At 53.9% G+C, this 24,373-nt stretch overlaps 9 protein-coding genes across 9 annotated transcripts; 5 read left to right on the plus strand and 4 right to left on the minus strand.

Moving 5' to 3' along the window:
* Positions 1-234: 234 nt before the first annotated feature.
* Positions 235-1,445, minus strand: PG994_008982 (uncharacterized protein; the record flags this gene model as incomplete). The annotated part of the gene is given in 4 exon segments (XM_066860391.1): positions 235-419; positions 495-636; positions 651-1,088; positions 1,188-1,445. 4 exon segments carry the CDS (start codon positions 1,443-1,445, stop codon positions 235-237), a joined length of 1,023 nt encoding a protein of 340 aa, XP_066713980.1.
* Positions 1,446-2,641: 1,196 nt separating this feature from the next.
* PG994_008983 (uncharacterized protein) lies at positions 2,642-3,729 on the minus strand (the record flags this gene model as incomplete). Its single annotated transcript, XM_066860392.1, has 3 exons — positions 2,642-2,808; positions 2,873-3,491; positions 3,571-3,729. The coding sequence occupies 3 exons, from the start codon at positions 3,727-3,729 to the stop codon at positions 2,642-2,644; spliced, it is 945 nt and encodes a 314-aa protein (XP_066713981.1).
* A 1,273-nt stretch (positions 3,730-5,002) lies between these two features.
* PG994_008984 (uncharacterized protein) lies at positions 5,003-5,751 on the minus strand (the record flags this gene model as incomplete). Its single annotated transcript, XM_066860393.1, is given in 3 exon segments — positions 5,003-5,254; positions 5,338-5,439; positions 5,458-5,751. The coding sequence occupies 3 exon segments, from the start codon at positions 5,749-5,751 to the stop codon at positions 5,003-5,005; spliced, it is 648 nt and encodes a 215-aa protein (XP_066713982.1).
* Positions 5,752-6,428: 677 nt separating this feature from the next.
* Positions 6,429-7,727, plus strand: PG994_008985 (Lipase 1; the record flags this gene model as incomplete). Its single annotated transcript, XM_066860394.1, has 1 exon — positions 6,429-7,727. The coding sequence occupies one exon, from the start codon at positions 6,429-6,431 to the stop codon at positions 7,725-7,727; it is 1,299 nt and encodes a 432-aa protein (XP_066713983.1).
* Positions 7,728-8,222: 495 nt separating this feature from the next.
* Positions 8,223-9,708, minus strand: PG994_008986 (uncharacterized protein; the record flags this gene model as incomplete). Its single annotated transcript, XM_066860395.1, has 3 exons — positions 8,223-8,715; positions 8,856-9,376; positions 9,499-9,708. 3 exons carry the CDS (start codon positions 9,706-9,708, stop codon positions 8,223-8,225), a joined length of 1,224 nt encoding a protein of 407 aa, XP_066713984.1.
* A 964-nt stretch (positions 9,709-10,672) lies between these two features.
* Positions 10,673-11,239, plus strand: PG994_008987 (uncharacterized protein; the record flags this gene model as incomplete). The annotated part of the gene is made up of 1 exon (XM_066860396.1): positions 10,673-11,239. One exon carries the CDS (start codon positions 10,673-10,675, stop codon positions 11,237-11,239), a length of 567 nt encoding a protein of 188 aa, XP_066713985.1.
* Positions 11,240-15,254: 4,015 nt separating this feature from the next.
* PG994_008988 (MAPKKK cascade protein kinase regulator STE50) lies at positions 15,255-16,851 on the plus strand (the record flags this gene model as incomplete). Its single annotated transcript, XM_066860397.1, is given in 4 exon segments — positions 15,255-15,531; positions 15,590-15,751; positions 15,813-16,477; positions 16,489-16,851. 4 exon segments carry the CDS (start codon positions 15,255-15,257, stop codon positions 16,849-16,851), a joined length of 1,467 nt encoding a protein of 488 aa, XP_066713986.1.
* Positions 16,852-19,549: 2,698 nt separating this feature from the next.
* On the plus strand, positions 19,550-20,674 carry PG994_008989 (uncharacterized protein; the record flags this gene model as incomplete). Its single annotated transcript, XM_066860398.1, has 1 exon — positions 19,550-20,674. One exon carries the CDS (start codon positions 19,550-19,552, stop codon positions 20,672-20,674), a length of 1,125 nt encoding a protein of 374 aa, XP_066713987.1.
* Positions 20,675-20,880: 206 nt separating this feature from the next.
* PG994_008990 (uncharacterized protein) lies at positions 20,881-21,573 on the plus strand (the record flags this gene model as incomplete). The annotated part of the gene is made up of 1 exon (XM_066860399.1): positions 20,881-21,573. The coding sequence occupies one exon, from the start codon at positions 20,881-20,883 to the stop codon at positions 21,571-21,573; it is 693 nt and encodes a 230-aa protein (XP_066713988.1).
* Positions 21,574-24,373: the final 2,800 nt, after the last annotated feature.

A 24,373-nucleotide genomic window follows, 5' to 3' on the forward strand; every position in this document is an offset into this window, starting at 1 on the left:
TGTCGGACGATATAGCTAAGCCAGTATGCAGGACGCGGGACCTCAAGACTACAATACGGTATGAGCCAAGGGTATTGAATCGACAAAGAGGACTGGATTGAGCGATGATTGATTATGAATTAATGAAATGGCTCCAGCAATTATACTTTCAGAGTGATGCGATAAATAGCTCAGCCAATTGGTTTCTAAAGGGTGACAGCTGGTACATGCCATGATACTTTTACCGAATTCTTCTTACATGGGGCACTTCTTGGGAAACTGTACAGCCCTCTTGACCGTATCCTTGAAGTTCTCGCCATCGACTTCGAGAATGTAGTTCACCTTCTGCAGCTTCTGAGCCTTGGGCTTCAGCGCCTCCTGGTAACCGATGATGTTCCCATAGTACGGGCTGGACCAGGCGGTGTCGACATCCAAGTAGACTAGGAGAAAGATTAGTTCAGCTGTGGTCATCCTCGATTTCGCAGAAGCGAGAGTTAGAGAACACAAGAACTTACAGGTGGCGGACTTCCTGACATGTTCGGGGTACAGGAACGCGTACATGGCCGTCTCGTCCCAGTAAGGGAGCGTCATGTCCGTGTTGCCGTGCAGCAGCGTAGTGTACGGGTTCTCGACCTCGACGAGCGCGTCGAGAAACTCCTGGTCAGGAACACCTGGTTCGCGCCGTTGCCGACGACGGTGATGTTCGGGAAGTCGGCCGTGAGCGCGATCTTGGCGGCCTCGGGGTCGATCTTGAGGTTGATGTCGGACACGTAGTCGGCCTCGAGCAGGGTGCGGCCCGTCGCGGCGCCCAGCAGCACCGAGTCGAGGTAGCCGCCCATGACGACGAGCCCGCGCGTGAGCGAGGCGAAGGCCGGGTCCATCCGCACCGCCAGCGCGATGTTGGTGAATGCCCCGCCGCTGTAGATCAGGATCTCGCCCGGGTGCGCCCGCACCTGCTCCACCATCCAGGCCGCGGCGTGCTCGCCCGACAGCTGGCCCTTGGGATACCCTTCCAGGAAGGCGGCCTTGCTGATGCGGCGCGGGTCGCCCGAGGTCGGCTCCCCACCCAGCTCCTCTGCAGTCCTGTTCTCTGGCGCAAAGGCACCCTCCTGAAGAGTTTGTTAGTCTTTAGTCTTCTGGAATAACTATATCCCCCTCCATTACGGAAACAGAGAGCTAGCTAGGGGATGAGGGGCTGAGGAACGTACCCAAGGCAGCTTGCCGTGCAGCGTGGACCAGACCTGGAAGAGCTCGGGCGTGTTCAGGAGCGGGTAGTCGGCGCCCTTGTGGACGGGGATGCACGACGACAGGTTGCCGAGCTCGAGCGCCGCGAGGGCGTGCATGCTCGTCTGCAGGGCCCAGGAGTCGGCGGTGTCGCCGACGAGGCCCACGACGTCCCAGCCGGCGTCGAGGGCCTGCAGGACGGGGATGAAGGCCACGCTGGCCCAGTCGTTGTCCAGGATCATCTTGCGGGGGCTTCCCGTCGCCGGCGGTGCTGCTGCTGTTGCTGGCTTTGTAACCGCTCCCCGGGGCCGACCGGTGTTGTTGTTGTCCGGCTGTGGCAGCAGCAGCGGCGCCGGTGGCCGCGAGTACGAGGTTGGAGAAGTACATAACGTCCTCCAAGACTAAGCTGGACTCGAGAGTAACGGCGGCTTTTTCCTTGACTTGTCCTGGACAAGAGAGACGGAGCGAGAGGGTTACGGAAACCAGAAGATGAGGGCGGCCGACGATTAGACTCGAGACATGTCCTTGACTTTGTATATCATCATCGCCGCGTCACCGAGAACACCCGCACACCGACGTTTCCCCTTTGCTCGCGCCCACAATTCGATCGAGCGTCGCGGCATTTAGCCGTGAAAGTCCTGCTTTTCTCCCTCCTGGCCTATCTTCATTTTGTCCCGCAGCGGACACCCGACGCTTGGCAGCTTGGCGTGATCAAAGGTGAGGCTATCCATGCCGGGTGGGCCGGGCAGAGGAGACCAAACCCACATGGCGAGCAGAGGTTGCAAGGAATGCAGGTAGTCGGCGGAGCATGCCTATCTGGAAAGACAGTTCTTATCTCCATCCCCGGCGTCTCAGACGCCCGGCCAATTATCAGAGCTGAATTGGCTCTGAGGAGGGGAACAAACCGAGAAGGAAAAAATCCACGACCGAACACGGCTCTGAGTAGCGTTAGCGTTCCTGAACCCCCGATCCATGAGTCGCACATCACGGTTCCGTACTGTAATTCAAAGAGAAATTTTCGCTTTTCGATTTGCCTAAGTGGCTTGTTGTATAGTTCAGATGAAGTTCATAATAATTATTACGAGTTCGGAGCGATCGCAAGAAAGCACCCTAGGTTAACTGCTTTGCCCCATGTAACCCTGCGTAGGAGGGCACATGCAAGGGGCTTCCTCCTGGGGACTAAAGACGATAGCCTAAGAGAAATGACATCAAAGCCGACGGAGCAAGAAAAAAGCAATGCACCACTCATAAATGGAGCTTGAGATGGAGATGTTGACAAGACTCGTAGTTTCCACATTACTACATGAGCTAATACACGCGGCGCATGGTTGCGCAGCAATTATACATGAAGATCGGCTTTAATCAATAACAATATCAAACGCCGCCTGTCATCTTCGTAAAAAAAAAAAGTCATTCGCCATGAATATTACAACACCGTCTAGTGACGGTGTAGCTTCTCCTTGATCTTGGAGGGAATTCCCTTCTTCTCGCCCTTCTCGCCAGAGGCCGAGTCCTTGTCCGCAGAAGCCTTATCCGCGGCACCTTCGTCCTCGGGCTTGGGCGGGACACCCTTGGTCACGTGGATACCCTTCTGCTCAAGGAGACCTATATCTCAGTCGTTAGCAGATAAGGCACATCTCGGACTGAAATGTTTCGGGCGTTAACTTACGGTCAGCCTCCCTACCGGCTCCCGGCTTCGTAGCGTCAAAGTCGCCACCGTCAGCCTTCACGCCCGAAGTCTTGACATACTTCTCGCCAGTGCCCTCACCGGTGCTCTTAGCGTGGGGGTCGTTGGGGTCTTCCTTGCCCTCCGCCTCGTCCTTCTTTTCATCTCCGATGATGCCGCCGTCGCCCTTGCCGGTGTCGCCGACTTTGCCGGCGTCGCCGCCACGCTCGCGGGCGAGCTCGTCCAAGGGCTTCGGGGCGGGCATCTTGTCTAAATCCTGACCTTTGTTGATGCCTTCGCCAGTGTTGTCGACATCCGTCGGCGCGTTCTTGGGGTGGGTGCTGGGGTTTTCAGGGTCCCGGGTGTCGTTCTGGGCCTTGGAGCTGTCAGCAGGCGTGTCTTTCGACTTCATTTCCGTGTATTTGTTGTCTGGGACCTTGTCCGCCTCGGCGGCGGTGCCTGTGGTCTTTGCAAACTGCGCGGAGGAGTCATGGCGAGGCCCCGTTGTTGTGGATGTCGTTGGCGTGGTGGTGGAAGCCTGGTGGGTGGAGTCCGCGGTGGATGTAGTTGGTTTGGTGGTGGTGGTCGAGGGCTCGTGGCTGTTGACGCTTGCAGCGTTGGGCTGAGGGTCTGCAATGCGGCATGTTAGTTTGCTATCGAGGCCGCATGAGTATCGAAGGTTGAGCGCGAAGACAACTTACCGATGTTGCCCTTGTCGAAGGGCTCACCTTGGATACGTCGCCCTGGGCGCCGGAAATGGGTTCCTGGCCATGGGTCTCATTGTTGGCGGTGGTGGCAGTGTCGTTCTCACCCCAGACGGCCTTTGCTGCTGCTGCTGCCATGCTGTTGACGGTTTCCATTGTGAGCTAGAGAATCGAGTATGAGCGGCTTGCTTTGGTGTAGTTGGCGTACGTAATGTTGTTTTTGGATTTTTGGGTATCAAGAGCTGGGAGTAACGGGTATCTTCGCGAGGGTCGGTGGTTCGAGTTAATGGTCTTTGTGTGAGTAAATTCAATGGATGAAAGCCAAGAGAGGTCGGGGTGGATGGGCGGTTCTTGAAAGGTGTTTATATGCAGTAACAAGTTCTAAGCTAAGTCCTGCTCACACAAAGAGCCTGCTGGCTGTGCAGGGCTGGAAGTGACGTCTTCCCTCCATGGGAGCCAGGTCAATTGCGTTATGCTACATGGCTAGGTACACTCCTGCAAAGGCCCGACAGGCCAACAGGCCCCCGGAACAGATAGCCGTCCACAGCCCAGTGGGACAGAAAGTGGAAGCCATCCATCGGGTACGGGAGATCCTGGCCGACAACGTACTAGAGTGGCTTCTTATTGGGTAATTGTTTCTATCCCTTTATATATACTGTAGCAACCTGTTTTCTCTCCGGATGACCACGAACGTATGTACAACATTGATGAAGTCTCTTACAAGCAATTGGCCAAGCCTGCCCAGTCTGATCACTCCGGGGTACCAAGGCTACAGCGACCCCACCGTTGCGACCCGTCTGTGTGTGTGCGAATACCAGATCCGTGGGTTAGCATGATCACAATCCGTTGCGTGCAAGCGTGCCGACGAAGCGAAAGACTAACATCAAAACAGCCCACCGTGTGCAATATGCAATGGCAAAAAGAATGGCGGTTCGTCGTATGTAGAGGGGTAGCGCAGGTGTTCGGGTCCTGCCCCCAGTCCCATGACGTTGGCGGGGTACCACACCCAAAACGACGTCACCAAGGAATAATCTGGGGTCGTACAAGCACCGGGCCACAGGCGGACAAAGGCAGAATGACGCAGCAACTGTCCTCTTGCCTTGTTTCAGCCTGGCCTTCTTCGCGCCCTCAAGGTTTGGGGCTTGCGCGTTTCACTGCCAATTGGACATTGATGTCTGTGCGGGTGGTGTTCGTTGTTCTAGAACAAGTATACGCGATTTGCAGTGACCTATCATCCAATCTAGGTATGCCGTCAAGTTACAGAACACACAAGTGAGCAATGGCATGCATTATTCTAACCTACGATCCTTCGCTCCTACCAACAACACTTGGCCGTGAAGAGCAGCCCTTGCGGATACGTTCATATCAATCGCTGTTTGTTCTCTTTCCGATCCCGATCTTTGGTCTGATCACTTATGCAATTAACCTCTTACCCCCTTTTCGCAATTTTCTTCTCGATCATGTAAGTGGCGTACGGACCTGCGCCGCCCCATTTCGCAAGGTCTTGGACGTTCGATTCCAATATCTCAAACCCAAACTTCTTGTAGACGCCGAGGTCGGCCTCAAAGGCTATCAGGAATATATAGACATTCATCTTCTCGGCTGCGGCCACGCCATGCCCCACTAACATTGAAGCAATTCCACGGCCTTTATTGTCAGGATGAACCGCAAGGTAATCAAGCTCTGATTGGCTCGGTCAGCTGTCAGGTGCTCACGAGCAAGGTTGATTGATACAAGCGTCGTACTCACCTAGATACTCTTTACCCCCCTAAAGTAATGGGCCTTGGCCACGTGCACGTGGTCGTCCATGTTGGGCAGGTCAGTGAAATTCCAATCCGCCTTGTCGAAGGCCCTGGTGAACTCTTGCTACTCCTCGAGGCTCACGGTCGGAGTCTGGGCCTCGAGCCACTCGCCGGCGAGACGGTCCGGCAGGATCCACCGGGCGTATCCCACGATGCGTCCCGTTTCCCCATCTACGACGAGCTGGTGGCGTTGGTGGGCACGGTCGTTCAGCAGGTTTCGGGGCATGCGCTTCGCAGCATTCACTGTCACATACTCCAGTGACCGGCCCAGCCACAGGAGTTTATATCCTGGGCTTTCCCAAAAGGCTCCTATATTGTTGTAAGCTAACGCTGTCGCGTCGGCCACGGTGCATCCTCGGATCTCGTAGGGGGTCATTGCCAGAAGACAAAAATTGCGCAGGCAAAAGTACTGTAGATACGGCTGTTCTGCTACTCGTAAATTTTGCCAAGGGTTTTGCCAGATCTATGGGCCATCTTATACCCCTACTAACGAGACGATGAAGCTTACGACGTGGTGAATGATAGCTGCTAGGCAGCCGCTTAAACTGCAGCGTCTTCTAGCGATCGGAATACCCGGTCAGTAAGGTTACCTTCCCAAGGAGGCCTAGGAAAGCCCCAGGCGCTTGAACATGGACTGAGCATGGTTGACTACCTAGAAATACGAAATTTGTATGAACATTGAACGTATACTCATGCTCAATGCCCAAGCCACACCTGGGAACGGAAGACCATGAGCCCCATGTGGCGGGGTATACCGCCTGACATGCTAACCGCTTACATCGCTTCCTAACCAGGCCTTGACGCATGTGCAAACTTCATTGGCTAGGCTTCACTATTATACTTTATCTGCGCCGACTGGGACAGCCACCCAGGTAACCGCGTGAGCAAGCTGGCTGACCCTCTCTCGCCAGGTCGCAGTTGCCCCTCCTCACGCCGATAGTGACTCAAGCTAGATACTGGCGAGTGAAGGCCTTCAGCACTTGTACTACTTCAAGAAGGCATGCTGTTTCCAACAATATAGCGCTGGGGCCTGGCTTCGAGTTCGCAGAAACCATGCGTCTGGAACACGTTCAAATTATTGCATCTACCTGTTTCGGCCTTGCCGTGGGCTGGGGTCTGCCTCGGCCATGGCGGACCCGCTTGTCAGAGAAGCAGCACGTCTTGAGTCTTCAAGATGACCATGAAGAGCAGCAGTGGCCCTCGCCGGCGTCTATGATTGGGGACGGCGAGGCCCTTCATCGGCCACGCATCGGCTTTGTCGCACTGGGCGACTCCTACAGCGCCGGGATCGGCACCGGCGTCGAGGGGAAGGAGGACGCCTGCCGACGTGGCCTGGGCGCCTACCCGCAGCTCATCGCGTCGGACCTCCCCACCAACAGCACGTCGTTCCAGTTCCTGTCGTGCACGGGGTCGACGACGGAGGAGATCCTGGCGGGCGGCGCCGCGTCGCAGCTCGACGCCCTCAACGCGTCGCGGCCGGTCGACTTCGCGCTACTGACGGTCGGCGGTAACGACCTGGGCTTCTTCGAGGTCATGAACGCCTGCATTTTTCGTTTCTACAACTTCTACTCGGGCACGTGCGAGACGGCGCTGGCGCGCGCGCAGGAGCGCCTCGATGGCCACGAGTTCGACCAGCGCCTGTACCTCGTCATCACGGAGCTGCTCGACAAGGTGCGCTGGGAGCGGAAGCCCGGGTTCCGCGTCACCGTGACGGGCTACGCGCAGTTCTTCAACGACCGCACCGCGGCCTGCGACGACATGAGCCTCGGCATCTGGTGGCGCGGGCCCAAGCTCGAACGCGCGCTGCGCCGCCGCATGAACGCCATGGTGCGCGCCGTCAACCGCAAGATCGCGGCGGCCGTCGCCCGCATCAACCGCCAGTTCACGCGCGACCGGGTCCTCTTCGTCGACTACGACGCCGCCTTCGAGGGCCACCGCTTCTGCGAGCGCGGCGTCGTCGAGCCCGACTACGCCCGCAACGAGACCTGGTTCTTCCTCGTCGGCGGGCCGGACAATGTCGACCGCCCGGGCGGGAACGGCACTACTACAACTACAGCAGAATCGCCATCGTTGTCAGGCGTCATTGATCCCGCGACCTGTCTGCCGCCTGCGCAACTCTCGGGCGATTGGGGCGAGCTGGCGCGCTGCTACATGGCTATGTCGAAGGCGGAGGACCCTACACTGCGTCCAGCACGCGATGGAGACGAAATTATGATGCAAAACTCGATGTGGCATGTACCGACGTATTACGGCAAGACGTTCCATCCGCGATCCCTCGGCCACGAGGCGATACGGGATAGGATCTACGAGGTCTGGTCCTCAGCAGTTGCCCCCAGTGATATCAAGTTTTGAGAGAAAGTAATCATTAAGCGTTTGTAAGAAGGGATTAGAACTACGTTTTTCTCCTTGGGCTACGGTTTGCATTAGGGGTACTCTCAGGGAAGGTCTTTGCTAATTGGGTGGAGGCGGTTTTGATTTGCTAATGTTATGTGTCCTCGCTAGCGGATATACCCTGGATGCTCTCTTCCCTTCTATTCTCCTCTCCGCTGTCGTTTGATTGATAATGTGTTATAATTGTCCCTTGACATAGAATGCCATAGCATAGCCTGGTTTCCCAAAAATATCTCCCTCCAATTCATGCGTCTGTTACCCAATCCTTCACTTCCGTGGGCCCCAGCACCCTGCTGGTGTGTCCCACGGCATTACATGTACCATAATCCAAGACAAATGAGATCCTCCAGTAATACAATATTGCCTCCATAAATTTTCATCCCGTGGCCCTTTCTGGATGCACACAATGTTAGGTGTGACTTCTCCTAGCCCTCAACCCATAAACCGCCTCCCCTTTCACCCCCAAGATAGCCTATTCCCAGGCTTCATCCCCCTATTTCTTCCCCTCGGCTGCACGTCCTCTTCCGTGACAGAGTGAAGGACAAGCCGATTAGGGTACTCCGGCGAATTCGCGGCGTGACCCTTGCTCCAGTCGTAGCCGACAGCGTAGGCAAAGAGAGAGCCGTCGCGGTTGAACGCCGTTGTCGTGATAGCGGCTCGGGCCGAGTCACTACTACTGTTGTTGTTATTGTTGCGACCACCCTGGGCGTTTCCGTTTGTCGTTTTGCTACCGGCGGTGGTGACGGCGGTAGCAGCAGTAACAGGGGGCTCGTAGGACTTGTAGCGGGTGTGGGATATACGATCCCAGAAGTGGAACGTGCCGTCCGAGCCCGCCGTCACGAAGGTCGTCGCGCGTACAGGATGGAATTGCACGTCGTTGACGGTGTAGACCTTGTTCATGTTCTTGAGGTCGGCAGCGGAGCGGTGGCAGCGGAATGTAAAGTTGATGCTGTTGAAGAGCGAAAGAAAAGCGATGACACGGCGCGTTAGGAACCGAGGTTTTCGAAGACGGAGAAGAATGATGATAGCCACATTCCGGTTTTGGTTTTCGGACGTTCGGCGATGGGGAAAATAATAACTCTGCAATACCTTTTTCCGTCGCTCTTCTCGTCGGCGGCGTTGATGCCGCATCGGCCCTCGATGGACGCCGTGGCCCAGCCCCGGCCGTCGGGAAAGACGGAGACGGCGCGCGTCTGGTACTTGAGTGGCGACTGGGTCGTACGCAAGAAGACGGATGGGTTGCGCAGATCCACGAGGTGGATGTGCCGCCCCGCGGTCGCTACGACCAGGAGCGACGCCTCAGTGTCCATGGCGTAGACGCGGTCGGCGCACGCGAGCGTCGCCAGGGGCTTTTCCGGCTGGCGCAGGTCCCAGTACTTGACGGTCTTGTCCCAGGAGCCCGTCGCGAAAAGATGAGCGGGCGACGAGGCCCCCAGTGCGGCTGTGTCCAGGAAGCGCACGGAGCGGATGGGCGCGTCGTGAGAGCCGATGGCGGCCTGTTGGCCAGTGGCCAGATGCAGCAAGTGCGGTCGCTTGCCTGCGCCTCCTGCGAGGACCATGGTTCCGTCCTTTGCGCACACATCACCGTTAGTATATATATAGTCGAACGGCTATCGTGCTTGGAGGGAAGGATTTGTACTTACCTAACAGGGAAAATGTTTGTTTGGTATTCTAGTTCTTGGTAGGTCGAATAGAGAGGCTGCACGGTTAGAAAATCAAATCATGGACTTACCTTTGCCCAGTCGCAGCTCAGCACAGGATTGTCCGTAGAGAGCATGGCAGCTGCTCGGGCGGATGGGCCTGGCGCGACGTCGTAGATACGCACCTTTCCGTCCCAAGAGGCGGCCGCGAGATGGTTAGCGGCTGGCGACCACGAGACGGACGAGATGGTATCTTCGGCGTCGGCCGGCAGGACTGTGTCTGCTGGAGTCGCTGAGCCCATTGTGGTGGTGGGTTTGTTGAAGCTCATTGCAAAAGAGTTGGATAAGAGGTCTATGTGTATAGTCGGGAAGTATTGGAACTGCTGTCACGATGTCGTAGATGGCAATTTAATGCAGGAAAGAAGATTATACGTTCTTGCAAGACCCTCAGCTTTGCCCGTGTAAGGTTTATAAGCAGAGCTGACTCATGCTACGTTCAGCTGGATCTAGGCAGACACCAGGCTCCCACTAACGTTTGTATGCCCTGCACCCTGACCACTTCAAGACTATAACTATCAAAACATGGCCTGTTCTTGAGGAATCGAATAGTACATATCACTAGTAGTCCGCCAGAAACTAATTAACATTCATGAATGTTCAAGTTGAAGAGCTCTGGCCGGCCGGTTCATTCCATCTATAGTAAGAGGAACAAGCCCAAAGAACGCCTATCTGTGTAATCTGATTTTCAATATCGGGTCGGAGCTAGGATAGTCATCAGATAAATACGAGGTAGCTGGCTAGAGCCCTATCATACCATGGGGCTTCAAGATTCGCGGTCCTTTGATACCTCGAGTGGAAACGATTCGGTGATAGTTTTCTTCAATATATCCCAAGCATATCAGTTAATTGGGGCGGAGACCCCCAGCTCTAGTTCTCGTCAGCTGCTGTATGAAAGGGCTCTTAAAGCCGCACCTAGGCATCGCAATGGGGGTTGAGCACATTCCGGCCCTTGACTCCTCATTTTGGGGAAAGTAAATAGCCACATGCACCTTGGTGGCCATGACGGAGATGGCTGAGTCCGCACATCTTTGACCTTCGAACATAGCAGGGCATCTAAACATCGAACAACATGATTATTATGTCGCACAAGTGTTGCCATCGTGCGATATATCATTAATACTATGAAGACAGCCCAGGCCCACGAGCAGATATACCTCCGGTTGATCACACTCTAGTCGATCTAGCCACTCTCCGCCCAACCCCATAATGGCCTGGTCCTCGGCTACTGATCTAACAGTCGAAGAACAAATCGGCTTCTTAGCGCTGCTGGTCTACCTGAACCTGGGTATAGCATGGTACTACTTCAGCTGCCGGAAGTCCCAAAAGTACAAAGACTTCAAGCATCGTGTCATCGGATGGCCGCCACCACCAGCACCATGGGTTGTTGCCGCAGCAGCAGCAGCAGGACCAGGAGCCCTAAGGCGGAGGCCCACACCGCGGCGCCGTTTCGCCAGCACCCGGTATGCACTCAAGCGGTGGGGCTTCGTGACCGCCAGCGTCCTCTTCTGGATCGTCTACGTGCTCCTGCAGTTGGCTATCCCGCTGTTGACGCAGCTGGGGGGCCAAGATGGCGGCAGGCGCCCACGCGGTATACGAACGGACCTGGCGCGGAGAGCTGTGGAAGTCCCGGAGAGAGTTCGAGAAGGAGTTGGCCGCCGAGGCCCCTTGCCCGGCCGAGGATGGGAAGACGGACGGAGGGAAGACGATGGTAGCTGGTGTGTTGCCGGCTCGGCACGAGATGGCGCACGTGAGGGCAGTTTAGATGGTTTGTAGAAACAGCAGTTGGTTGACCGATGGGACAGTAGCTAATGGTTGTAGTTTATCTAGCGAGCTTCAGTGGTGCTTGTCGAGGACGGATGAACAACACGCGTTTAGCAAACTGCGATCAGACTTGAGTAAGGGTTTCCGACTTTGGAACTTCGTAAATTCTATGTCGTTTCCCTTATGCTATTCGTCAAATACACTTTTATCGGCAGATTACTTGGTTAATACACTGACATCATGCCTATACGCATGTCTAGGTACTCGACACTTCACGTTGAGTCTAATGATCTGGAAGGTGATAGAAGCCAAAGTCGATAGCCGCACAGATATGGACAATGGTAAGAAGTCAATGGCTGAAACCAACCCAGATGTGATCGACGCGCTATCGCATTTCGCTAGGAGAATCGGGTCAGGAGAATCAGGAGGGCCGAGTTCAGGTGTCCGTTAGTCTAAATGAGCTTGGCTTTGCCAAGAAGTATAGCATGCTATTTGCTTTCTAAGACATGCCGGGGACTGCCTGCATTATTTCTTGGAATATGGGAAGCATGTACTCCGTACGCGAGTGTTCGCGATGATTTGCGTATCTTGCTGTTGGAGTCTGGCTGAGTGAATAGATAGATTGACTGCCTCGGCTCCACCTGCCTGAACGTGTATGTAGCTGTTTCGCAACATCAACCTTGTTGGGGTGCCAGGCGATCAAGTCTGTGCCGTTAAGTACATAACCCTGGGGGCTGGTAGACATAGATGACAAGAACGTCTTCCTTGGCATGTGCAAGTATAGACATGCAACAATTCTGCAATACATTTCCCAATTGGACGGTGACCGGGTTCTGATTGGATTCACAAACCCAACTACATGATCTGCCGTGGAGTTGAAGAACGGGAGTTGGGGAGCTCAAGGGAGAAGGGACGATGCCAAGAAGCGGTAGCCCAAGCAAGCCATTGGCAGTCCTTTGCCTTTGTCCAAAGCACGTCTTCATCTTCAAGATCCAGACAGCCTTCGGTTCAGTTGAGGTGTCTGTCTTTTATGTATGTATCATCGAACACGATGACACACGTACGGCGCAGGCCCACGAGGTGGCTGGGATAGAAATAGAAATAGAAACAGAAAAAAATAGGATCGCGGGTGGGGGCGACGGAACTTCTAACGCAGGAACCCGGACTCTACCGTTGTCTAGTGCTCCAAATCGCAACGTTATCGTTCGAATAGTTCGCCATAAGCCGCACTAATGGCCACCTCGTGATGGCGGCGAGTCATTGCACATTTCTTTTGCGAACGTACTTGACTATCGTCTGCGATTCACCATATACCGAGCTGTCTTGGTGGCTCTGTGGTCCGATTAAGCACTGGCCTGAGCAGCACTTGCTTGCTTGCTTATCGTGTTCGACAAGCGACCATGAGCGAATCTGGTAGATCCTGGAGATGGCTACCTGCCAGGAAAAAAATATATATGCTATTTTTGACCTTCAGTTGAAACACGCATGGGGGGCAGTCTCACGAAATTTCACATATTGCCGGCTGTTCCAATAACACTGAAGACATGCCGCCTCAGGGTGTCAGACCAGACGATCGTCCACACGCACTGGCAACCCCTGCAGCTTGTCAGTCCGCTTCTTTTCTTTTTCGAAGCCATCATGAACAGACCAATTGAGGAAGCCGATCCAGAGGCATGAGACGAAACAAGAAGCTTGAGGCTTGACACAAGCCATGCGGGCGTAACTGCCGCGGAAGTTGGTAGAGGCCGTTGGAGCAGTGCGGTTTATCCTCCAGCTTGCATCCTATTGATCGCGGCAATCGTTGCTCGGTCCGTAAGGTTACATGGTTGGCCGGATGTGGGTGAAGCCGTCTGTTGAGGATCCAGTTTGTAGTGGTATATTACTGTAATACACACGCGCAGCGGGAACTTGTTCTGTACCCTGGGTTATACATACCCATTTGTCAATGCCAAGTGGCACGGCAACCTTCTAGAAAAATCAAACGAAGAACGAGGAGTCAGGACGTTGAAAGAACGGGAGAGCCCCGGAAAGCGGCAAGCGAATCAGCTTGGAAAAGCAGAATGGGGGAAAAAGGTCCGCGGCACGTACAACGCAGAGAGCGAGGAATTATCTCTCGCAAATGAGACCAGTGTTACATGGTGAAAAGCCGTTGAAATGAGGTGGTCACCCTGTCACCGTGATCCCCTGGCTGGATCATTGATGGTTCGCAACGGTTGCATTCTTGGTGACTGACTACGTGCATCCAAGATTTCTCTGCCTCAGGTGGATATCAACCGCCAAACACGACAACTCTGTCTGCCCACCCTTTGGATGTCGGGTGTCTGGCGCGGCTGCAAAGGGAAGGGAGGGGAAAGGGAGCTTCTTCAAGGTCAAACGCCTGCAGGCCAAGCGAGAATGCCATCCATCATCAACCGAAAACCCCAAACCATCGAGTGCCAATGGGCCAATCTGGTTGAACGGCGGCTGTCTGACTGACACAGTAGCCAATTGGGTACTACCTAATAGAGAGTGCGGGCGGATATAAGTTGTGAATCAGGCGCCAACGGTACGACCCTACTGCACTGGTCATCTATTACGTATCAACAAGACAAAAAAGCGTCGACATTGGGCTGGGCTGACCAAGAACGGGAATGCCACGAAATTTGAATAATAAGGGGAAGCTAAGCACAATATATATAATATGTTGGGTAGCATAGGTACGAATATCCTTTTGATATGGTATCAATAAACGATAGATAGTACATGCGATTAGGTCCGGCACAGTAAAACTGGTGGGCGGGGGATTCAGCACCGTCGCTACTTGACCGTTAAAGTAAGAAGAGGGACCAATTTTGCGGACAAACCAGGGATCATGCTCGGATAGAATATAATATATTGATACTACGAGTACTGAAGTATTGCTGAGAGTAGACAGCTAATACGTCAACAGCAGTTCGATCGGGCTACCGGGGGTGAACGCATAATGGGGAGACGGAGAGGGGGACGGCTCTATCTTCGGAATAGAGGTGGAATGGGCAAAAAAAGAAAGAAAAAAAGACATAGGGCCCCCCCTAGACGAGCGGGAGACGGATGCCAAGAAGCAGAACAAGAGAGAGTGAGAGAGAGAGACAGCAGAGAGACATGGAAGACAAGGACCAGGGCAGAAAGGTGGGGGAGAGGATGAGCGAGGAACGGGTAGCTCGAAGCACACCTTAGCAACTGGCAACCTAGCGAGCGCCTGCACCAGCAGCACCCAGCGGCTAAAGCTAGGTCAGTAAGTAATACCTACAGTAAAAGAACTGATTGATCAGTTAGGTCTGGCCAAGAATCCTGGATTGATCCATCCATTCATTCTCACTTGCTTCTGCTGCTTTGCTTGCTGCGGCTTCCATGCTCTCTGGATTTGCTTTGCCTTGCCTTGATTTGCTTTGCTTGCACCGCCTCTGAGGGCATTTCGAGACAAGATTCTCTCTACTCTCATAATCACTCACACACATTCTTCCCCCCTTCTCCATCTGCCTATCTAGCGCTGCATAGCTTTCTAACTCTGCTTATTTGGAGTCTCGCCCACTTATTTGTCAACCTGCAGCACACGCACACACTGCAGCTTCCGCACAGCCTATGTACTCAATCTAATCGTGCAACGAGCAACCGAGCGTAAGGCCAATTTGAATCGACAACCCCCTTTGACAAGGCCGCATCCAGAGCGGCTCGAGCCTCGGACCGCTTACTTAGCAAGGAGAGAGCAAGCTGGAGTCATCACCATCACAACCTAAATCTGCCTACCGGTGCGACCACCTTCTCTTCGCTGCCAGCCCCCCTTCGCCAGCATCCCACGACGAAATTTAAAGTACCTATCAGCCGGTCCCAAGTCAGCCTCGGCGCTCGCCAGCTATTTGCTTGTTTCGCATTGGCAATTGGCCGGGCTTTCTTTGTGCCCAGTGCTCGCAAATATTCGCCCTCACAAAGCAGCCCCTGCACCATCGAGACTCGAGTATAGCTGTCCCGCCTGAATCATCCAACCGAGAGTCCGCCGCAAAGAGGCACCATGAACTTCGATTCGGGAACTGCCTACGCTGAGTCGGACGCCGATGACGAGTATGAGAGGAGTTTGCATACTGGCTCGCCCGTGCTTGCGACCGATTCAGAGATCTCCCCCACCGATTCCGAGGGCCGCTCTTCGACCGAGCATACTCCTACCACCTATGGCCATCGGAGCAGCGCCGATCGCCTACCCGAGACCATCATAACAGAGTGGACTGCTGAGGAATGCGCCGATTTTGTCGCTACCATTGGCTTGGAGCAATATTCGGATCGTTTTCTAGGTGGGTAGTGTCGTGTTGCGTATTCGCACGAGTGCTTTGGCTAACGGAAGGCTGGCAGAGAACGAGATTGTTGGTGAGGCCTTGGTAGCCCTTCTGCACGATGATCTAAAATCCATGGGGGTGGCGAGTGTCGGTCATCGCCTGACCATCCTTAAGAGCGTCTACGATGTGAAGAAAGCTCAAGACATTCCCATAGAAAGCGATCATTACGTGCCTCAATGTAAGTACTGGCTGGATGGGAACCACCGCTTACGGAGCCCAGCTGACATGGTATGATTTAGCTGCCGAAGCCGAGGCTCAATACGCGACAGCTACTTTGAAAGACATCAAACACCTCGTGGAGCAGCTCCGTCTTCGAGATGAGAGGATGAGCCTTGTCGAACAAGACTTGCGCCGCCTGACTGACGACTACAGACGCTTGCGTGAGGACATGCTGCCAGCTCTGCGGCTGGCCAAGAATGCGCAACAGCCACTGCCCAATGTGACGGCCCGGGAAAACCAAGGCTATAGCTACGAATCTTCCACCATATCTCCGCCAGCGCCGACGCCCTCGTCTATTCAATCATCGGGAGGGAACTTGAAAAGGCAATACTCTACTAAGAAGATTGTGCTGGGTACGACTCCCAAGAACGCGTCTCCTTCCTATATGCAGACTACTCACGAGCGGCCGTCGGTAGAGCAAACACTTGACCCGGCCAGCGCTGCTGAGAGAGCGGTCCTCTCGTCCTCCCATCTCGCTGCTATGAACGGCTCCGGACAAGCCACATCACCAGGCTATTCTCCAAACATACCGTCACCTACTTCGCCCCCCACAATGGGCAGTGCTACTCTAGGTTCGAGATCCTATCGATCCGACCAGCCAACTCCATCATCACGGTCAACATTTGCCGAAAACGACCACATCTATAATCCTGGGTCCGCTTCGTCCAAGCAGCCGGTTCCCCACGTCGGATGCAGACTCCGGCCCCAGACACCCCAGGCTCCGGCTCATCCTCGGTGGAGATCTTCAAGTCTTTTAGGGTCAGTATGGATGACCCTTGCTATAAGGTTCTCCCTGCCGCTCTTCGAAAGTATCAGATCAATGCACCCTGGGATCAATATGCACTATATATTGTCTACGGCGACCAGGAACGATGCTTAGGCCTAGACGAGAAGCCCCTCATCCTCTTCAAGCAACTGGACAAGGAAGGCAAGAAACCTATGTTCATGTTGCGCAAAACGAACACGGCCACAGCCGATGCAGATGCTCCAGGCAGCGCCGGCCTGGGCTCAACTAACGCGCGTGGAGTAGCCTACGACCCTCCTGGAGGAATCATATGATGAAACGAATCAGCTCACAGTGCATTACCGTTGTTGTATACGAGACTTACGATTTTACACTTATTCTTGGTACCAATACCCTTACCACAATAGTACTCTACCCCCATCTTGGTTTTTGTCAATGCGACACGCTGCAGTTTGCAGGATTGGCATCATGATTTGCATAGCGTGCGCGTATCCGTGGCCGAACTGCTTGGATCCTACATCCTTTCATCTCACCACATACCGATCCGATGTTTCCACCATCTGGGGATCCATCTATCCGACACGGTCCCTGCACCATCCCCCACTCAGATTCGGCCTTGGGCGCCCATCTGCCGGGCGCCTTCATGGCGCCATTTTTGGTACACGGAGCAAATTCCTTGTTTGCTCTGCCGAGACCAAGGCTTTGGTATATACCCTCCTCCGCAGTGCCTGTTTGGTCGCATTAAACTTATGTTCGCCGCCAACATGCGCGCCACGTCACGCCACGTACCTTTACCAAGTCATTTGACCGTGGCAATGTCGTCAACTGCCTTTCTTATTATTCGGGCAGGCATGACGATTGGACGACGACCTGTCAAGCTAACCTTGTAGCGGCTGTTTTGATTCTAGAAACATGGTTGTGCCGGTCGGGGACGCCGCCAATTGATACTCGAATCCCCAGAATGGCCAGAGCAGAAGCTGAAACAGCGCTTCGATTGCCCTAGTGTAATTGAAGGCACTTCTTGTCGAATGAAAGCACAGTCGTCTTGGTCGCCAGTTGGACGGAGTTTACGGCAGGCTAGTGGTTCAGCATAGCGACGAACTACTGCAGGGGTCGCCGGCGCGCTGGCTGTCTCAGGATGGAGGGGCTCTCCCAACCCGCGGTATGCTTAGTCAGCCTCTCATCACTACAACCATCTCGAAACTATCGGGAGGAGGCTGTGTGGTGGTATCACCGTATCACCGTATCAGGTCATGAAGGAAGAAAGTGGTTATCGGAATACCTCGTATTCGAGCTCGCCGTATCTCTAATCAACACACGATGGCCGTCTCATGTACATCAACTACACTTTTCAATGCTGCAGCAGCGCTGCCGCGCCCGCGCCATGCATCAGAGAAGCCTGCCTGATGATTATTTAGGGAATATTCAAAGGTCGCACTATGGTAGAGGAACAAACCTGGGCTAGCTAGAGAGGTTAAGGTCGAGACGTCCAATTGTCGAGGCTGTCAATTAAATTTGATATATCCATCCGAGCTGGGATGAATGACAAAACAAGGTTTCTTCTCTCGTTAAACCCCGTCTAAGGCGGAAGAACACATCTCGAATCCCACGAAACTAATTCTTCCGACTACGTACTTCAGAAACATGTTCTACTGCCGAGGGTCTGGTCCTAGTGGCCCATCAAAGGGCCCGGCCCACCTAGCAGTTATCTAGCCTGCTTAGTCCCCGTCGACACCGTTCCGCCGGGATCACTATGTCATCATAGTCGGCGACCCTGGGTGACGTGCGACCCAAGGGTGGAAAGTAGAACGGACTGTCAAGCTATGAGCTATGATACGTAGCGCATGCACAATTCTTCCTTTTCTTCTTCTCATAGATTGCCTAAACAGGCGACTTGGGCGAGCCTAGCAAGCCGAGGTTACTCCCAGAGAAATCTCGTCCTATCCAGCTCTTACAGCCCCGGGTCCGTGCCGAGCCGCGACCGGAGGCGCTGTGAAATCGTGGGACACGTGATTGCAGCCGGGGATATCGTGCAGTAGGGATGGCATGACGAGGACTATGTTCTTGAGAAGATGGCGGTTGAGCGGGCTCGCTGGTACGGCCACTTGCAGTTTATCCCAGAGAAGTCGGAGTACCAGACTTCACACAGGAGTGAATGGACCTCTAGAGACTCGGCACTCGACCTAAAATTGTCCGGTTGAGGAGGACGAAGAGGAAAAGCACAGGAGTATTAGGATATGAATTGCATACGTTGATTCGGAGAATATGGCAGGGTCTGGGGCCGTAGGTGTCAGATACCTCTAGGAGGCGTGATGACTCCTTTGTGCGTTTGTCAAGTCTGGGCAAGTGAGCCGGTACAAGAACAGGCTGTGGTCCAACATCAGTTGTTTTCCCCATCATTGCGGCGCGTTCCTAGGATCCGACATGGTTTCCCAGGCTAGACAGGATCATCCACGACCTCATCATCTGACGTGGTTGACAGAGGAAGTTTGCAGCATTGTCTTCATTGTCCTACGGTTTCCCTGGCTCCCCTACAAACCGCTTCCGAGTGCCGCCTGATGGACTCGAGCAAACATGTTACTTGTCTACTTCGGCTCACAAAGGATAGGGGTTCGAGGAAGCAAGCATGAGCAGGTCTACTTTCTCCTGACAAAATGCTGCCTTGGCCGCTGCTGGCGGTATTCGGGATGGGGAAAACCTTTTTCGATTTCAACAAACCCGACCAAAAGCTTTCCTCGAAGGAAGTGAAGTTTTCCATATAATTTTTTTCACTTGAGAAATCAGGTCGCAAACGAAAGATCTAATGGGAATCAATGAACACATCTTCTGTTTCGCCTCCAGGTCGCTGAAAACATGCCTGGACTCGGACACATCGAACCCCGGGGGCGCCAAGGGTGGTGGCCCCTCTAGGGTCCCTCTCCACCTACTCGACATCCAGGATTTCGTTGTCGGGGGCAATTGGATTGTAAACGTGGTTCACCGCGAGAAAATTCCGGATCTCAGCACTGCAGAATGGGCGACACTAAGTTACGCCGGGGCCAGATAGCCCCACGATGCGGTGTTGAGATAGCGCAGGTGCCATTTGCCATGCTCGACGGCATTTTCACCATTGACGGCATATTGGACGTCCTCGGCTGGCGGACTTTGGTGTCCGCCAGCGCACTACACGACGCGGTCCGTCTCGTCCAACACCTAGGGATCCGGTATCTCTGGGTTGATATGCTTTGTTCGTTTTGGGACCCAGACGATGATGGTGGTGGGTGGATGAAGAACTATTTGGATACCTTCAAGGGCGCCAAGGTCAACATCATATTACCAGGTCACAATTTTATCGAAGATCCCGCGAAGGAGTTTCTGATCGGTGAGCCGGAGGAGGTCGACACGGGTAGGATGGAAGCGGTGCTCGAGGCAATTTTCAGGGGTGAGAACCCTCCGAAGAAACAAGAGCTCCATGCTGCCCTTTTCCTTGACCCGTTCCTCACGGATCCTGGCGCCCTTATGGATCGTCTTGCGTCGCCGCGGAAGCTCTTCTGCATGAGGAATGGTGATGCCATCTGGGCCTGTGCCCACCACTGTACCCATAGTCGATACGACCGCCTCCGTGTCAATCCGCGCGAATGTCTTCTCAACCCACCACCGATCCTCACTTCTCCCCAGCTGCCGCCGCCAGCGTCATCGTTATCTCCACCGGCGTTACCACCGACAAGGCAGCTGCGAAAAGTACAAACCGGTGCTCCGCGTAGCTCCCCTAAGATAGCGCGGCGGGACTCCAAAGGCACCATGAATGGTCGTCCTCAGGATGCGAAGATTCGAAAATCATTAGCAAAGTCGAAGTCCAACCTCGCCAACACATTGCATAAGGAAGTACTTACCCGGGCCTTGTCGGTGCCAGTCGCCGACGACTCCGAGTTTCACAGTGTGTTCTCATCAGACCCATGGTTGCTGCGAAATACAGGGGTGATACATTGGCCTTCCTTTTCTACGATAATCGAGACGCTCTCTCGCTGCCACAACATGCCCTGTGACGAAAATCTTGTCAGGTTTAATCAGGTAGCAGCAGACATATACGGCATATTGGAAATGGCGCCTGCGCCTTGGAAGTGGGATTCGGGTATTGGTCACTTGCCGGGGATATGATATGGTGTGGCGATGTATATACCGATGATTGGGAATGCGTTTATTATACGATGTCTTGGTTACACTGGCATGGCGTTAAGGTATTCCTGTATTGCCACTGGAACTTCACCAAGCCCCTGACGATCGGCTGCGATGCCACCCTAGCACGAGGGCCCAACCCTCAATTCTCCCTCCATCGGGGTGGTGGATCGGGGGCTTGAAATCAAATGCGCGCGGCACAACGAACCCCAGATCTTTATGGCCAGCCCCAATCCCGGGACTTCCACGCCGACCGCCTGTTCTCCGCGCTGCGGGAAGCCAGCGTCACTGGGGGCGCGACATTCCTGGGCGCCGGCATAAGCAGGCCCTGGAACAACGATCCGCCCCTGATGCAGTCGAGCGCGCCGTGCTACATCTACGACAGAGGCTATAATCGGATGGGGCGTGGCATCGTGGACGACCCGGCGTGGTTTCTTGGAGAGATGCAGAAGATCCGCGCCAAGGAACAGCAGGAGATCCACGAGAAGACTCGGCGAGGGGGACAGGAGGAAGCCGAGAAGGCCCAAGAACCGCCGCATCGTCATGCTGGCGTTCATCGAGCGCGAGACACCGAACTACGATCGGCGGGCTTGCCGGAGCTGCCGTGGAAGACGGAACCGGTGTCGTGGACCTCGGAGCCGTGCGTCGAGTACGGGTGCGATTGCCGCGTGGTCGACACGGAGGCTCTGGAGGTCCATTATGGGCTGATTCTGCTCACTTCTGGTCCTGCTGCTGGTAGTGGCGGTTACTCTGGCGAAGAGGGGGAGGAAGATCAAGAAGCAGACGCTATTGACTATGACCTTTATGATAGGGTGGGCGTGTTTGAGGTGTACGGTGCAGAGTTTGCTAGTGATAGGCCGAAACGGATATATATTCGCTGAAATTTAAGGTGGTTAATCCCCAGTTTGATCAAGTGTAGATACAATCGCTTTGACTTGTCCATTGCTCGGAGAGATATACGAATTTCCGGGGAAAGGAACCGTCAGTCTGCCTCTAGTTAGCACCCTCTGCAATCCATTACCAACGACTCGGCTACCGCCAACTACTTGGAGCCAACTTCTTTCTGATACACGCAGGAAAGGGGAGCACAGACCATTGATAAAGATATCGATGAACGTTAGCTTAATATAATTGCTTACATCTTTTACTGTATTGAGGTCGAGTCAACTTGATTGATGGCGCTGGAATGGAGGGGGTGGTATCACGTATACCACTATTTCTCCTGTAAAGTCAAAATCTCGAAAACGGCTCCTGTCAGGGCCCTGCCAGTAACTAGCTTGAACCCATTCAAAAGGAGGCCGTAGGCAGGAGGCAGCGTTAGCAGCGCGCCGTGGCCGTTTGGTGTTGTCGGCAAACTTACGATTAAATATATTGTACTGGTGTATGGTGGCCCGATGATCGGTTGAAGGTTACCGTACTTCTTGTGGTGACGTGTTCGGAAAGCCTCGCAATTCGGGTATCCTTTCAGATACTTCTTCAGCTCCCGTCTCGAATGTGGGATGCAGAAGTGCATGAGGGATAGTGAAAGTCTTTCGTAGCCGATATGGTTATTGCTATAGAACAGTTCGAAGACTTCCGACGAGGCCAAGGTTAGCACCCGGGAACCACGCCATAGATATCATAGAGGATGCGCATGCTCTCCTGTTACAGGCTGCTTGTGCGGCTAACTTGACTACGACTATTATGACCTTGGTGCATTGGAGGATGTTCAGGCAATGATGGAATGAGGCACTACATGCCATTTATTGATATCCTATTTTGGCCTTGGACATAGCCATTTCATATTAGCTACTCGTCCCCATCAAGACAACAAAGACTACTGGAAGTCCTCATATCAATGTATTTTATCTGGAGTGATGTTGTGACTGCGGCAAATAGAGGACGAAAAGGTCCGGCTGGCTTCCATCAGGGAGGCATGTCTGGTTTCCTTTCCAAACAGTTTCAGAAGGTGTTCTGCGCCTTCTTCAGTTACAATTAGCACTTTCAAAGCCGCCTTCCGCAAAGAAACGTTCCGAGATGGAACTGCACACGTGCATGGCATGAAAAGGTGATTCAACAATGCCTCTCTTGAAGGCTGGCTACCAACAGCCTCGGGGTATAATGATATCTCCAGCTGACTAAAATGCTCGTCTATGGATCTCTTACATGCACAGTCAAGACGCCGCAGGCTATCGAACGTAGGTCGATGAGATTGGGAGAGCCAAACCGCATGTGCATGCATACCGACCGTGCTAGGCACCGAGTCCTGAGATTGAGTGTTTTACAAAGCTGCAGCTACTTGAGGTTGTGTGTATTTCCCATCATGGCTCGCTCTCTATCATGACTCCCTACCCTGGCTACTTTGGTCGTTTCAAGGAAGGCACTGCACTGGATGTTACGTCAATTTTTTCAGCGTTGCCAATACACGTGGACAGGGCTCGGCAGGAGGACGTCGGAGTTTGTAACCAAGCATACATGTGACTCCCATGCCTTTCCTGAGGATAGAGCACGGCTTCCATAACAACACAAATCCTCTCCAGACTACGTCAGTGTGACTGTCAGTGCTATAAGTCCACCTGCACGTGGGCAGCAGCCGACAAGAGACCGTTAGGGGTTTTGTAATCAGGTATACCTATGCCTTCCCTGGGAATAGCTTCGACCCAAGCACAACTTTCATAAGAGCACAGCTCCTTCCCAAAGCCAACACGCCCTGGGGAGGAACGGTCTGAGTCGGCCCACTATAACTTAACAACTACTGCTCTTCCTTGCCTTTCTGAAATGGCTTTCTGCCGTGCTCGACCTGGCTTCTTGCCGTATTTAACCTGGCTTCCTGGTTTGTTCGACCTGGTTGCTTGTAACCAGGACATTCCCCAGGCCTATAAAAGCCAGCCTTCGTTCCCTTCGATTCCTCTCCTCTTCTTCTCTTCCTCCCACACCAACATCAATGATCTCTACTCTTCTTTTGGAAGCCCAACACCTCCACAGCCAAACCCACACCCCAGAACTCTCACAAGCAATCACCGCCACCCAAGCCCCGAGTTTCCCCTTAGCCGCCGACAATACTCACCTCACAAGCCACCCATCACGTCAACACCCCCCCGAAGAGCGACAGCACTCCCCATTCAATCCACACAGCCTCAAAGACTTGCTCACCAGTCCTACCCTGTCTAAACCGGTCCTCCTCATGTCTCAATCAGCCCCCTTCGCCAGACAAACCACCTTCAACGTCGCCCACGCCGCCAACCTCAATCAACGAACCCCCTCGACCATACAAAACTCACCGCCAGTCAATCAAAGCTACGGGCTCGGTCCAATGGTCGAGGAGGGTTGGCCGGCAGGCAAGCAAACAACGACGTCCATGGCGAAGGGGAGGAGAGTGACCGGCAGGGTCAGGGCACGGGTGAGCCGTCGGGGTTGAAATGGGCCATGTTCTTCGGGGATCGCGTGTTGAGTGATGATGAGTTCAAGACGGCTAAGGGGTTACTTAGGTCCTGGACTTGGGGGCTGGTAGTGATGTGGCTTGTGTTCTGGGTCGTGCTGGAGGTATTGGGCTGGTTTGGAATCCAGAATTAGAGATCAAATATACATACAAAAAAACATCCACCCAAACCGCTTCCCGTCTCATAATAAGCGACTCTCGGGGATTATTTCTTCCTATTACAGCTATTCTTCTTCGTTATCCCGGTGTCTCAGGGGGCGGAT

The sequence above is a fragment of the Apiospora phragmitis genome (genome assembly GCF_038363925.1).
Source record: "Apiospora phragmitis strain CBS 135458 chromosome Unknown utg000008l:1.0-3514335.0:1.0-3519231.0, whole genome shotgun sequence".
Lineage (NCBI taxonomy): Eukaryota > Fungi > Ascomycota > Sordariomycetes > Amphisphaeriales > Apiosporaceae > Apiospora > Apiospora phragmitis.